The sequence below is a fragment of the Pleurodeles waltl genome, chromosome 12 (genome assembly GCF_031143425.1).
Source record: "Pleurodeles waltl isolate 20211129_DDA chromosome 12, aPleWal1.hap1.20221129, whole genome shotgun sequence".
Lineage (NCBI taxonomy): Eukaryota > Metazoa > Chordata > Amphibia > Caudata > Salamandridae > Pleurodeles > Pleurodeles waltl.
In genome coordinates, this window is record NC_090451.1 from 272,491,449 (window position 1) to 272,505,612 (window position 14,164).

Consider the following 14,164-nt stretch of genomic DNA (forward strand, 5'->3'; position numbering starts at 1 on the left):
ATCCAATCAGGGTGTCATAAACCAAAGGTCCATGTGGGAGTAACCCACTCAGGAAGCTAGTATGCAGAAAAGTACTCTGTCAGTAAATAGTCCACTGTTCATGGAGAGCTAGTAATGAGATGGGTTGTGTGTCCACATTTCAGTCCAAGTTGCAGATGTCAATAGGACCATGCTCAGGACTTGTGGTTTGCTGAAGAACAACGGTGCCCTTGGCACCTCAATAGTTGAAAAAAATCAAAATACTTGAATGGGGCATGAATTGTTCAAGTGTGAGTATACAAACAAGAGTCAATCCTTTCCAGGATCGGTAAATGAGACCTGGAGGAACAGGGAGCTACTAGTCTCACCAGCGTAGAGCAGCCTTCTCAGTAGTTTGCACTGTTGTTCAGGAGTTAACAGATAAGCATGTTCTGATACCTTCTGATTCAACCTCTCTGATAAGATCCTCCTTCAACAAGTAGCAGTCCGTTCCCTCCTACTTCACTCATACAAGGACTGCATGTCAACTTATAAAGACCCATCAGTGCTTGCTCAATGCACAAAATGGCCATCTTCCACCAATGTAAAGTGAAAACCAAAAGCAGCAGATTATTGCAAACTGCCCTCACCTGTAGTTTTTGATGTGCTCATCCACCTGGTTGAGTCCAACAGAATAATTCAGTGCCATGTTGTAGGAACCTGCCTGCACGGATGAGCCCCAGTTTGCCTCTGAATGGAAACACATGAGGTTAATCTACTGCATTCATTGTAATAAGGAGCAGTTTCAAACGGCACTGCCTAGCCAAATGGCCTTCACTCTCCAGCGTGCCTTGTTTCAAACCCACTTTTAAGAAAACTCTACTTTTACCTCAGTTCAGTCAGGCAGCTAAGACCACAATATTTAAACTCAATTAACACCCATTGCTGAATTTTCCTAGAAATCATTTCTGTTATTTCTGCACCTGCTATCTTACACCAGTGCTGTACATTGGCCTCCTGAAAGGAGACCTTCTCAGCCTTTTGGCTTCCCAGTTAATTAAATAAGTACCACTGAAATGTGTAAAAGTAACACCTGACATTTATGACATTACAAACCCACAAGGCTGATGCACCACGTCTTTGTAAGAATGTATGTACGTATATAGTATTTCTACAGTACAAACCTAGCCAAAAGGTAGCGGAGCAATGAAATGGCCAAAGTCAACTTTAAAGTCCATAAATATTAGGAAGGAAAGCTGGGTTGTGGATGGATATTGCATTGCAATGTAGTGTTCTTTAAAGAGGTGAGTTCAACTCTTTCCTAAATTGGAGCAGTGTTAGGACAGTCCTGATGGATATATTCTGTTGTTCTAGGTCCTGGGTGCATAGCTGTAAAATGCATGCTTTCTTGTTTTTTTTGGTTTTTTTGTTTGTTTGTTTTTACAGTTCATTGTCTGCAGTCTGACGGTAATCCTGCTGTATGTGTGCCAAAAACCACCAGAGATGCTGAGCTTGTCTGCAACATAAGCAGGGGTGGCTGTTGTGAGGCCTCTGTAAATGAGGCAGCTGGCTTTGACGATGGTGCAGAATAACAAGGGGAGTTAATGGAGTTCTGTCAGGGTAGGAGTGATGTGATCATAATTCTTCAGGCTCTGGAATAGACATGCTGCATGGTGTAGCGTGCCCCTAAGGGGTGCTAGTGTGGAGTCTGGGAGGCCATTTAGTAGGGCATTGCCACTATCCTGAGTTGAGAGAGCAAGGGCTTGAACCGCAGTTCTGAAGTGGCTTAATGGAAGAAACAGTTTGGCTTTCTTTAAAAGAGAGAGCTGGTTTCAGACCATTTTTGTTGTTTTGACAATGTGTTCCTTGAAGGTGACGTTGGTGCCCTGAGCGAATCCAACCGGTAAGGTATTCAGTTAAAGTTGGGGTTTGAAACCATCAAGGTTCATATTATTTAGCCAGGTTTGTACTGTATTTTGTTTTTGGCAAGTAACAGGATTTTTGTTCTGGTTAGGCTGTGCTTCAGGTAGGTGCTGGATATCTAGGTCTTAATGATGTGAAACCAGTGTTTTAGGTGTTCGATGTCTAAAGCAGAGCAGACTTTTAAGTAGAGTTGTGCATCATCGGCATATTGGTGAAGGAGATTGACTGTGAATCCCATTCAAAACTAGAGGACTTATATGAGGGTGCGTTGGTGGACTGTGTCTACGGTAGCTAAGAGGCACAGCAATATCAAGATGCAGGGGTCATCTTCAACTATGGTCAAGAGGGCATTGACTACCATGTGTAAAATACCAGTAACCATTCCTGCAGTGTGATCTGAAGCCAGACTGGTAGTCATGCTGATGATGGTTAGCATTAATATGATTCTACAGACTTGAAGATAGGCTGCATTTTTAATAATCTTCCGATGATGGGCAGATGAGTTATGGGCCTGTAGTTGGTGTGGCCATCAAGAACTAGTGTAGGTTTCCTTAGAAGCAGGAGGATCTGTCCAATCTTGACTGTCATTGTTGTGGCTGTCAGTGGTATTGTGAGAACATTGTCAGTGGTATCAATGTTATTAGTAGGATAGTTAGCTGATTTTGGTGCATCATTCCTATCCTTTAGAATGTTCACACCCAGTAGTTCAATAGATGAGCAATTGAAGGCAGAGCCATAGACAGTAGCTCAAGATCTTTCAATAACTGAACAATGTTAACATTTCAATTTGTATTATTTCAATTGTTGCCTATTTCAGACTGAACATGGCATGCAATACATTTACATCAAGGGACAAAGAGTCAGATAGATAGATGGATAGATAGATAGATAGATAGATAGATAGATAGATAGATAGATAGATAGATAGATAGATAGATAGATAGATAGATAGATAGACAGATAGACTGACTACACCTATAGGAATCATAATTGATCCAAATATAATAAGTATGTGTGGGCATTTAGAACTGCTTCTTAAGGGTTTGCATCTGGCTGTGTTGTTGTTTCTTTGACAGGGTTATCTGAGTTTCTGTGCTGCTCTGTCCAATTACATCCTCACAGCCTGGCATTGTAACCCAGCAATCTGCCTTGCCCCTCCTCAATCCCCAAGCTTTTCATCTCTTTCACTTTGGATGTGGCATCTTGAGTTAGTCTCTCATCCATTTGCCTCCCACAACTTCAAATCCTCTATCAGTTTTAACATCTCCTCCCACAGCATCCACCTAGGGAGTTTAGGTAGAGGGTGGAGAGGTTAAGGGTGCCCCTATGGCGTCTTCCTTGTTTGAGGCTGTTATGGCCAGGAAAGGCAGAGGGCTAGGGCCTAAACTCCTGCCCTGTTTTATATCCCTTACATCCTTCCTTGACCCACACACCTGCCCTCCTCCTCCTCTTGCTTTCACTAACCTAAATGTTTTTTTTTCACAGAATCAGGGATGTACCATCCATTTCAGTTTTCCCCACAACACCCACACTAAGAAGTTGGACTAGCACCCCCTCTGGTTGACCTTACAATCCATATATCACAGTCTAATACATGCTTATTCTTATGCTTTACTCCATGCTGTCACCTGAATGGATACCCACAAAGCCTTTACTTCAGCTCGTAGCTAGGTATGTAATGGCTGCTGCTCTGCTCTTCCTGTCTGGACCCTGTATACTGTTCTCTGGTGGAATTACCTTGCCTCCAGGGGCAGGGAAGCTGTCCTTCTGGAGGAGACTCCATATACTTTTTTTTGGTGACTTAATGGGTTCCCCAGGTGGGATTTTTGTCACTTATGAGTAGAGCCATAGAGGGATTACATGTGAACCTACTTGTGCACATCAACAGTGGTTGGCTCTGTATGTTACAGTCCAGCCTAGAGTTGGCAAGAGACCGCTTTTATGGCAGCATCTGCTCTCAAACTCTCTGCAACTCATCATTCTTAAAGGGAGCAAAGGTACTCCAACAGTTTAGATTATATCACCAAACACCCTTCATGTCACCCAACACTTCCTATACAGATCAAACATTTACCAGCACCCTTTCCAAACGTACGCTCTCAAAAGGTAGCTAGGAACCTAAAGCTAGTCAGTGTTTTTCAGTCTTCCCGGGGATATGAAGCACTATATAAATGATAGCATAAGATAGATAGATAGATAGATAGATAGATAGATAGATAGATAGATAGATAGATAGATAGATAGATAGATAGATAGATAGATAGATTGCAATTAATCAAATGATGTAAGATACAGAAGAGATTCGGAAAAGTGGGCGAGAAGTCTATTGTGGGGAGTCAATAACTTTCACCCACCTGGTTTCTTGTAAAGAACATAGGCCAGTAAAAAGATAACAATGCCAATAGCTATCAGAGCTGCCTCCCAGGTCAACAGGAACATAATAACCACAGATATCACGGCACCAAACAAGGACGCCCATTTGCTGTAATATTTAAATGATGGTCTCCACCCTGCAGAGTGACAAAATAATAAAACAGAGTTACTCAGTTGAACATTGCAGCAAAGTCACATTACATATAAACTAACATCTATAACCATACACTCTGTAGACAGGAACTGAATAGCAAAGTATACATCTACTAGAAAAGAGTTGAGTCACAAAAAAAACAAATTGTGCTTGTGTAAGTGCTTATCTTATATATAGTGAATTTGTGCAGATCTTTGCCACCATTTGTATAGTGGCAAATTCCTTTTTGGAATTATTGCTGACTTCCATCCAAGTCGTCTGATGTAATTGTATTTGGCTGTGTTTGACATTGTCTAGATCGCAAAAACAACAAGGTGATGGATGGAATGCGTGAATTAATCTCAGCTTCTTGCAATCGTCTACCATGTGTAAAGTACCAGTAACCGTTCCTGCAGTGTGATCTGAAGCCAGACTGGTAGTCATGCTGGAGATGGTTAGCATCAATATGATTCTACAGACTTGAACATAGGTTGCATTTTCAATAATCTTCCGATGATGGACAGATGAGTGATGGGCCTGGAGTTGGCGTGGTCATCAAGATCTAGTGTAGGTTTCCTTAGAAGCAGGAGGATCTGCCCTATCTTGACTGTCATTGTTGTGGCTGTCAGGGGTATTGTGAGAACATTGTCCGTGGTATCAATTTTATTAGTAGGATTGTTAGCTGCTTTTGGTTCATCATTCCTGTCCTTTAGAATGTTCACTTCCAGTAGTTCAATAGATGAGCAATTGAAGGCAGAGCCATAGACCGTGGCTCAAGATCTCTCAATAATCTCAGTCACTGGCAATCGCTCAGGCCACATCCAAGCCATCATTTTTTGCTCACCATGCCACCTCAGTTTGGACCCAACGATATGCAAATTAGTCTTGACCCTGCTCCTCATGGGAGCAGCTCAGCCTGAACTGCCAGGTCAGGTCCTCCCTGAACCAGTAAACAAGCAGCCTAGGACTGGTTTCACACTAGTTAGGGCTCTTCAGCCAGAACTAGCTTGCTTCCAGTGGTACAGTGAGTTTGGGACCCATGTCTGGGCATACCTGGAGCATTTAGGGCATCAGTTGCAAAAACAATAAGGCGATGGATGAATGCTTGAATTAATCTTAGCCACCGTGTATCATTCGGGCCACATCCCAATCCATTGTTTTTCGCCCACTACGCGACCTTAGTTCACTGTATGTGGGGACTGTACATTATACAGGATGTAAATCCTGAAGGGTGTAAATCCTGAAGGGTGTAAACAAGTGGACATCCCCAGAGGAGTGTCACAGAAGTAGGAAAGGGCACACAATGCACACTTTCTTTCCAGCCAAAAAGCAGCAGCTTTTGGGACATTCACAAATGTTTAGGAGTTCACTTCATAAAATTATCTGAGGTACACCCGATTTAACATGTAGTGCATAGTGCTGAAAATTCAGCAAACTGCACAACTTTAGCCAGTGTTCAAAATTAAATGTGTAAGGAGGGGTGGCATCATTTGTGACTTAAATATTTGCTGTAAGGAAGAAAGCTGTGTTAAAATAAAATTGAAAGGTGTTTAATTTTCATAACCCCAACAATGTATAATGTGGAGGATGCATTATGGGCTGGTGCAATGTCCAGTTCTAATCTCACACTCTCCGCACCACTTCATTGTTAAAGGAAACAATGGAACTGCACCACGCTTACAGCACCTCACAAAGCAGTGTATGGAATGTAGTGTGTAGGAGTTCAGTGCGTGTGCTCCTTGCACTGTGCATGGGAATTGCAGTGTGTAGGTACAGTAGGTGGTGGTTGCTGTGTGTTTGTGAAGTGCAGTGTGTGCTGGAATGATGTAATCAAGTAGAACTCACTCAGGCCCTGGCAGTGAGTTCCAAACTGTATTGTAATTGCTTTTATACAGCACTTGCTAACCCTTTTATAAACACTTGTTATGTTACGAGGCATTGAAGTGCTTTATGCCGGGCAGCATGCTACTCTGGAACCCACATTTAGTGGTTTATCCAATAGTTATTGGTTATTGTTGGCTACTGGGGTTAGTCTTGTGAAGGGGACCAATCCACGGATTTGCTCCAGCTTGTAGTAGAACAAATTGATAGGGTTTGGCGTGATCATTACTGGGTGCGACATGAGTTCATACAAATGACTGTGGCATTACTAAATAGGTTAGAAGAGATTAGGGGGGCCATTACGACCTCAGCGGTCTTGGAAAAAGACCGCTGAGGCCGCGGGAGACAGAATACCGCCATTGCCGGCGGTATTCCTGTCTCCCTATTATGACATTTCCGCTGGGCCAGCGGACGGTAACAGTGTTACCGTCCGCTGGCCCAGAGGAAATGTCACATCAACATTGCAGCCGGCTCGTAATAGAGCCGGCGGCAATGCTGATGTGCAGCGGGTGCAGTAGCACCTGTCGCGCATTTCACTGCCCGAAATTCGGGCAGTGAAATGCGTGACGGGGCTATGCCCGGGGGCCCCTGCACTGCCCATGCCAAGTGCATGGGCAGTGCAGGGGCCCCCAGTGGCACCCCAAGTCCCCTTACCGCCAGCCTTTCAATGGCGGTGTTTACCGCCACGGAGAGGCTGGCGGTCGGGGACTCATAATCCCCAGGCCAGCGGTGCTTGCACCGCTGCCCTGGGGATTATGACCGCCAGGCGGAAACCTGGTGGTAAATTGGAGGGGCCGGCGGTATGGCCGTGGCTTTTGCGCCACGGTCATAATTGCTGGCGGAACACCGCCAGCCTGTTGGCGGTGTTACCGCCACCTTACCGCCGGCCGCCAGGGTCGTAATGACCCCCTAGGTGTTGTTATATTGTAGGGATATGGTTTAAAAGAAGGAGAAGTTGTGATCTGCCATGATCTATGAAATCAAGTGTGGGTAGTTTGGATAAATACAATATTAGAAAATAAGGCAAGAATGCATAGTACTTGGAGTCGGCCGTGCTCAAGAGAGGAGGCTCTCAGACAATGGAGAGTAAGGATAGTGTCATTGGAAGGAAAACAAGGAGAGCAAGCTGTCCAACATTTTATGTCAGGGTTAAATGGCATTACTGGAGCAAAAGTTTACTTTGCCTAAAATAAGACCTGCGGGAACGCATCACCACAATTGTGCCCAATTCAAGAACAACTCGTGAAAGGAAACCAAGGGGTTAAAACAATTAAATTGCTATATGGTCGTAATCAAGAATCATACAATGAAAACAATGGTGCTGCTAGGGTCTTAAAAAGCTGTGACAGGGGTCCAGGAAACTGTGCTCAAATCTCGTTTTAAATGATCCTGTTTTTTCCCCAGAAGTAATGCAGGAATTGGAACCACAGGCCTTAAGCAGCAGAATCCAGGGGCAATGAAAACATTTTACTATTCAGAAGCATCGATCGATTTTGCTAATGTTATACAGTTTAAGATATATATTTTCTTCACTACAGTTTCTGACACAAGAGAGTCTCTGATAGATGTGGTAACAGAATAGCGTTGTGAAAAATATCATCTTACTTATCGTTTACAAAAATATCACACCACTGGAGTTAATAATAGAAGATCTACACCCAATGGGACAACATTTTTACCAACGTTATTTAAGACACGATGGCCCTCATTACAACATTGGTGGTAAATGCCGCTTACTGCCGTGCAGAAGACCGCCAACACACCGCTGCAGCGGTGGAATTCCACTACAGTTATTACGACCCACAGCTCATAATCCTCCATAATAAAGACACCCACACAAGTCCGCCACACCAAAGATCAGTGATAAACTGGTGAAAACAAAACCTCCACTGTCACGCCAACAGGAATATGCCCACACTATCACGACCCACGAATCCACGCTGCGCTCAAAATACACACACATTTACAAAACACAACCACATTAGACAAATCGAAATACACACACCTGATACACATACACACACAACTCCCACACATCCAATCCAATATAAAACACACACCCACATCACCCACAAACCCTTACCACCAAAAATTCAGAAAGAAGACCAGAGAGAGACACCACCAGAAACAACACTAGCATCCACAGACACACAACATCATCACTCACACAACATCCACGCACCTCAAACAACACACAACAACACATCCCCTCACACATCACAACACACACCACCTCACACATCACCCACACCACATCATTTTTTTTTTCTCACAAATTTGTTTATTGGCATTTTTCAACTTTACTTTGCTTCATGCTTCTACATTTGTTTACACTTCATACAACATGGCATGTGTTCTTAAATCATTACATAACTGATATTTTATATATTATGCATTGCTGCAACATATCACTTGGTATACATTTGTAGTTATTCAGTTATAAATTTCTGTTGTTACGACATCCATGGTTATCACATCATGTTGTACCTGTTACTTGTTAAGCTTTAGCTTTATCAACCCTTTATAGATTTGCTGGAGTGGGGGCCCCATATGGTTTCTGATGTTTATCAGCATGCTCATACAGTGTATGTTGATTTAAATTTATTTCTAGTATGTGTATTCAATTGGAGTGATCTGATTAGATACAAAGAGGAGAAAAGGAAAGGAATCATGAGCTTCGTATATATGCTAATTTGAGATTGAGGGGGAGGGTGCAAAACAATAGGGGAGAAAGAGATTAACATTCAACAATTGCCGGCAATGGACACTTATGTGGAATACACTTAAGTGATTATTTCCAGTCGGATGGGATTATATTGTTGCGGAGCAGTTTATTGATAGGAGGGTTGGGTCAGGTGACAGGTTAAGTAAGCATTGTCATTTTTAATTCCAGTGTCAAGGTATATCTGGCTAACTTTTCTTATTCAGTTCCCCCATGTATTGTGTTTTCTTGTCAGGAGGACGTCCTCCTGTATTACTCCACTTCCTCTTCTGTTGGGTGCATTCCCTCATCTTGCAGCCGCTGTAGCATTCCCTCCCAGCTAGCAGACAATGGAAACTGTCTCAGCCCCAAAACCTCCTCCCGCGCCAGTGCTGTGCCTTCAGCTCCCGGCCAAACCTCGAAAGAACGTTTCCAGGCCTGTGTCGGTGGCGGGTCAGGTGATTTCCATCTGCAGGTCACCAATCGTTTTGCTACTATAAGTCCCAGGTCTGCGAAGCGTACTTCTGCTCTATGTTGCTTGCTTCTGGGAAATAAACCGAATATGTATGCTTCCCATGTAAAGGGTATTTGTAGCGCTGTACAGTCGGATATGCTTTCCTTTACTGCTCTCCAGTAGGAGCTCAAGGTAGGACAGGACCAGAGCATGTGTAGTAAGTCTGCTCCGATTACCTGGCATCTGGGGCAGGCTGCATCTGTGCGAGCAAAATATCTATTCTCTCGAGCCGGTGTGAGGTATGCTCTATTCACTATGTAGTATTGGATTAAGCGGAATCGGGAATTGCGGGGTATGTTAAGATGGCCTGAAAGAGCAGTTTTCCATCGTGGTAATGTGATTGTCACGCCTGAGTCTGTTTCCCATGCCATACGCAGCGCTTCGTTGTCAAGAGCGGTTTAGGATCTCAAAGCATCTGCTAGCCAGCCAAATAAATGATGCCCTCGGCCTATCACCTGTAAGTATTGAATCAGTAAGTGAGTGGGAGGAGCCACAGAGATGTCGCCCCATTTGGTTCTCAGTGCCTCTATCAAGGAGCGGTGCAATAAGAATTGGCCTGATGGTAGCCCCATTTCTTGGAGCCTGGCAAAGGGGAGCAGTCAGGAGTCTTCGTACAGGTCTCCCAGTGTGTCTATTTCTATCTCATGCCATATGTGCAGTTCTGATTCTGACGTGATTCTGGAACCTCTTGGTGTGCCTAATATCGCCAAGGCCGGTGCAAAGGGAAGCTGCGTATTTGTAAGGCGAAGTGAGCGACGAAAGCATTTGTGAGCCACCCTAAGATAGAGTTGCCGGGGTGCTTGTGCCTGCGTGAGTGGGTGAAATAAATGTTGTATCTGTGGGAGTGTCCAGGGTCTGCTTTCTGATGCCGTGTCTACACGCTGAAGATCTGCCAACCATCTGGCTATCCATTGAAGTTGAGCCGCTAGGTAGTATTGTTCCAAATTAGGAACTGCTAGTCCGCCCTTATCTGGTGGCAAGTACAGTTTCTTTAAGGTGACCCTACAGCGGCCATCGTTCCAAATGAATTCCCTCAGTCCCGACTCCAGAGCCCTGAAGAAACCAGGAGGAACATAGTGCGGAAGATTAGTGAAGAAGTATAGAAGTCGGGGTAGGACCACCATTTTCAGGAGTGCTATACTGCCTGCCACTGACAACGGTAGTGTTTTCCAGAAGACCATTTGGGATTTAACCGAGGACACTGCTCTTACAAGATTGCCCTCAAATATGTCTTCCTCGCGGTGGTATATTCCTATACCCAGGTATCTGAATGTATAGGGTTGCCATGGGACGGGTTTCCGAAAATAATAAGTCTCGGGTCAGGGAGACCCGGGTCGAATGGGAAGAGGCAGGATTTAGACCAGTTGACTCTCAGGCCAGATGAGAGGGCGAATTGTTGTAGGAGTAACTCAGCCTCAGGAGGGATTCGCGTGATGTCTCAGAAATATAAAAGAAGGTCATCAGCATATATTGAGATTATTTGAGTATCATCTCCTAACGGGATACCCCAGCCATCTCCCGCTCTGCGCATGGCTATTGCCAGAGGTTCCATAGCAAGTGAGAACAGCAGTGGCAAAAGGGGGCAACCCTGTCTCGTACCTCTGCCCACTCAAATTGGTTCCGATATTTCAGACCCCAGTTTCACTCGGATTAGTGGTCTGGTATATAATAACTTAGTCAGGTGAGTGAAGAATGGTCCTGCACCGAATTGTCGAAGGACTCCGAACAGGTAGGGCCACTCCAAGGAGTCAAAGGCCCTTTCCAGGTCTAAAACAAGACAGCCCGCTCGTGGCCAGTCCCGTTTTGCGTATTGCATAACTCGGAATAACCTTCTAATGTTGTGGGAGGTATCTCTGGCCGGGACGAAGCCATTTTGGTCCGAGTGTACCAGGCCTGGTACGGCCAGTGCAAGTAATTTAGCTAATATTTTATAATCAGTATTCAACATTGCCAATGGTCTATATGAACCCATGTCTACTGGGTTACCTCCAGGTTTAGGAAGGGAGACCAGCAGTGCCTCTCTCTGAGTGGCTGAGAGATGGCCTTCTCGCTCAGCTGTCTTGTAGAGATCGAGTAATTTGGGTGCCAGATGCACAGCGAAGGCTTTATAGAGTCCGTCTGGGCCTGGTGTTTTGCCAGATGTAAGCTCACGGATACTAGTTCGAATTTCTTCCAGATCTAGGGGTGCTTCAAGGGCTTTGGCATGTTCATACTCCACGCGCGGTAGTACTATTCCGGTGAGGAAGTCCAGGCCGGGGCTGTTGTCCGAGGTTGCCCTCGAGGCATAGAGTGCCTCGTAGTGCCTTGCAAATTCAGATTGTATCTCCTGTGGCGTGTATAGTAATTCCCCTGTTTGCGAGAGGATTTCCAATATTGGTTTCCTCTCGCAGTCCTGTCGAATCAGCCAGGCCAGGAGCTTGCCTGCTTTATCAGCGGATGTGTGTGTTCTTGCAGAGTGTGCGGAGTAATTCAAACAACGCAGACGCTCTAATAGTGATAGATGCTCAGCGCGCATTGCTGGCAGTCTCGAGTGATCAGGCTGGTTGTTGGTTGCTTCCCTCTCTGGTTGTATTAGATCCCGCTCTATTTTAGTCAGTTCCCGTTCAACAGAGCGGCGCAGGCTGCATTGAGTGCCCAGGCAGTGTCCACGTATGAAAACCTTAAATGCGTCCCATTCTATCAAACCCGTGGAGGCAGTGCCGTCGTTTTGTTCGAAAAATTCTGGGATTACAGCGCTTAACAATGCTCGGAAAGCAGAGTCTTCCAGTAACTCTGGCCTCAACCTCCATGTGGGAATAGCCGCGCGTGGGGAACTCCAGCACAAACGTGCAATTAGGGGATTGTGATCAGAGTGCGTGCGCCCTAGGTATTCCGAATCTGTCACTATCATGGCGTGATTCATGGTGCAAAGTATTCTGTCCAGTCGAACGTGCAGGGAGTGTGTTGCAGAGTAGAAGGAGTAAACCCTGTCCAACTTATGTCGCTCTCTCCACACATCTACCAGTTGCCATTGTTGGGTCCAGTTCACTAGGTCCTTTGAGGCCGCTACCACTGGGGATGTAGGCAGCGGGGGGTAGGAGCGGTCCATTGTCGATTACCCTATTGTAATCCCCTCCGAGAAGCCATGGAAGGCCACTCCAACCCGCCAATTGATCCTAGTACAACCATATGACCTGCAAGTTTTCCTCTAACTAGCACGAATCTGCCCTGTGGGTCTACAATCTGGTCCTCTACCTTAAAGGGGGTGCCAGCTCTAATCCAAATTAGCGCACCTTTAGCGTATGCTGGGTGCCCTGTAGCATATAATTGTCCTCTCCAGCGCCGATGTAGTCGAGGGACCTCGAGGCTCGTTATGTGTGTCTCCTGTAAGAGAGCTATGTGAACAGAGTGATGTAGGAGTAAATAGCGTATTGTTGTTTGGGGGTGTGAATACCTCTCACGTTCCAGGTGAGTGTTGTGTGTGTAGCCATACTGGAAACTTTGGATTATCTGATATAACTCCCTGCCCTGTCCTTTCGAGTCGGAACTCGTTAATGTTTTCCCTTTTTCCGATAGGTGTAAAGGATTCAGTAAGTGTCGGCCGGCAAGACCAAAACATAACTAATGCCATTGGAGCAGATAGACAACAGGTCACCGCCCAAACCAACCAACTGAAATGACAATGGCGGTCATTCTGACCGCGGTGGGCGGCGGTCGCCGCCCACCATGCGGTTACCGCCGAATGACCGCACCGCGGTCAAAAGACCGCAGCGGTCATTCCAACTTTCCCGCTGGGCCGGCGGGCGACCGCCAAAAGGCCGTCCGCCGGCCCAGCGGGAAAGCCCCTGCAACGAGGAAGCCGGCTCCAAATGGAGCCGGCGGAGTTGCAGGGGTGCGACGGGTGCAGTGGCACCCGTCGCGATTTTCACTGCCTGCAAAGCAGACAGTGAAAATCTTTGTGGGGCCCTGTTAGGGGGCCCCTGCACTGCCCATGCCAGTGGCATGGGCAGTGCAGGGGCCCCCAGGGGCTCCACGACACCCGTTCCCGCCATCCTGGTTCTGGCGGTGGACACTGCCAGAAACAGGCTGGCGGGAAGGGTGGTCGGAATCCCCATGGCGGTGCTGCAAGCAGCGCCGCCATGGAGGATTCCCTGGGCCAGGGGAAAACCGGCGGGAAACCGCCGGTTCCCCTTTTCTGACCGCGGCTTTACCCCCGCGGTCAGAATAGCCCAGGAAGCACCGCCAGCCTGTTGGCGGTGCTTCCGCCGCCCTCCGCCATGGCGGTCATGGACCGCCAGGGTCGGAATGACCCCCAATGTGTCAAAACACACCTGTACATTATTTGCCTCCACTGGTAGGAGCTTGGGGGTAGGTCAAAGTTAGACCAAAAGGAGGAGAGGGGGGAGTGTCTTGGGCGTGCACCTTATCCGGTCCGGATGTGGCAGTTAAAGGTGGGAAGATAGGGGACATGTAAGGGGGGCTCCCCCTCCCCCGGGTATAGTGTCCAGGGGCCGGAGGCCAGGGACCCGATGCCTATATTATTGGTTGCTGGCTAGTGTGTGTGCACAGGAAGTAGGCTAAATGGCTCACATCTCTTAAGTTACGCCAGTATGAGTATCATTGGCTTGGTGACTCCAGCTGTGCATAATTTCTAAGCATTGTTCTGAGTTTCTTTTTCTTTTTTTTCCCTTCCCCCCCCCCC

The 14,164-nt window shown here is 46.3% G+C and overlaps 1 protein-coding gene across 1 annotated transcript in view; it reads right to left on the reverse strand.

The window, feature by feature from the left end:
* Window positions 1–14,164, reverse strand: part of SLC12A3 (solute carrier family 12 member 3) — a 251,049-nt gene that overhangs the window by 134,141 nt on the left and 102,744 nt on the right. The window contains exons 14-15 of the mRNA XM_069215813.1: window positions 4,236–4,391; window positions 609–708 (exon numbers count right to left, since the gene is read on the reverse strand). Coding sequence (XP_069071914.1) covers window positions 609–708; window positions 4,236–4,391 — 256 coding nt within the window. The remainder of the gene's footprint in view (window positions 1–608; window positions 709–4,235; window positions 4,392–14,164) is intronic.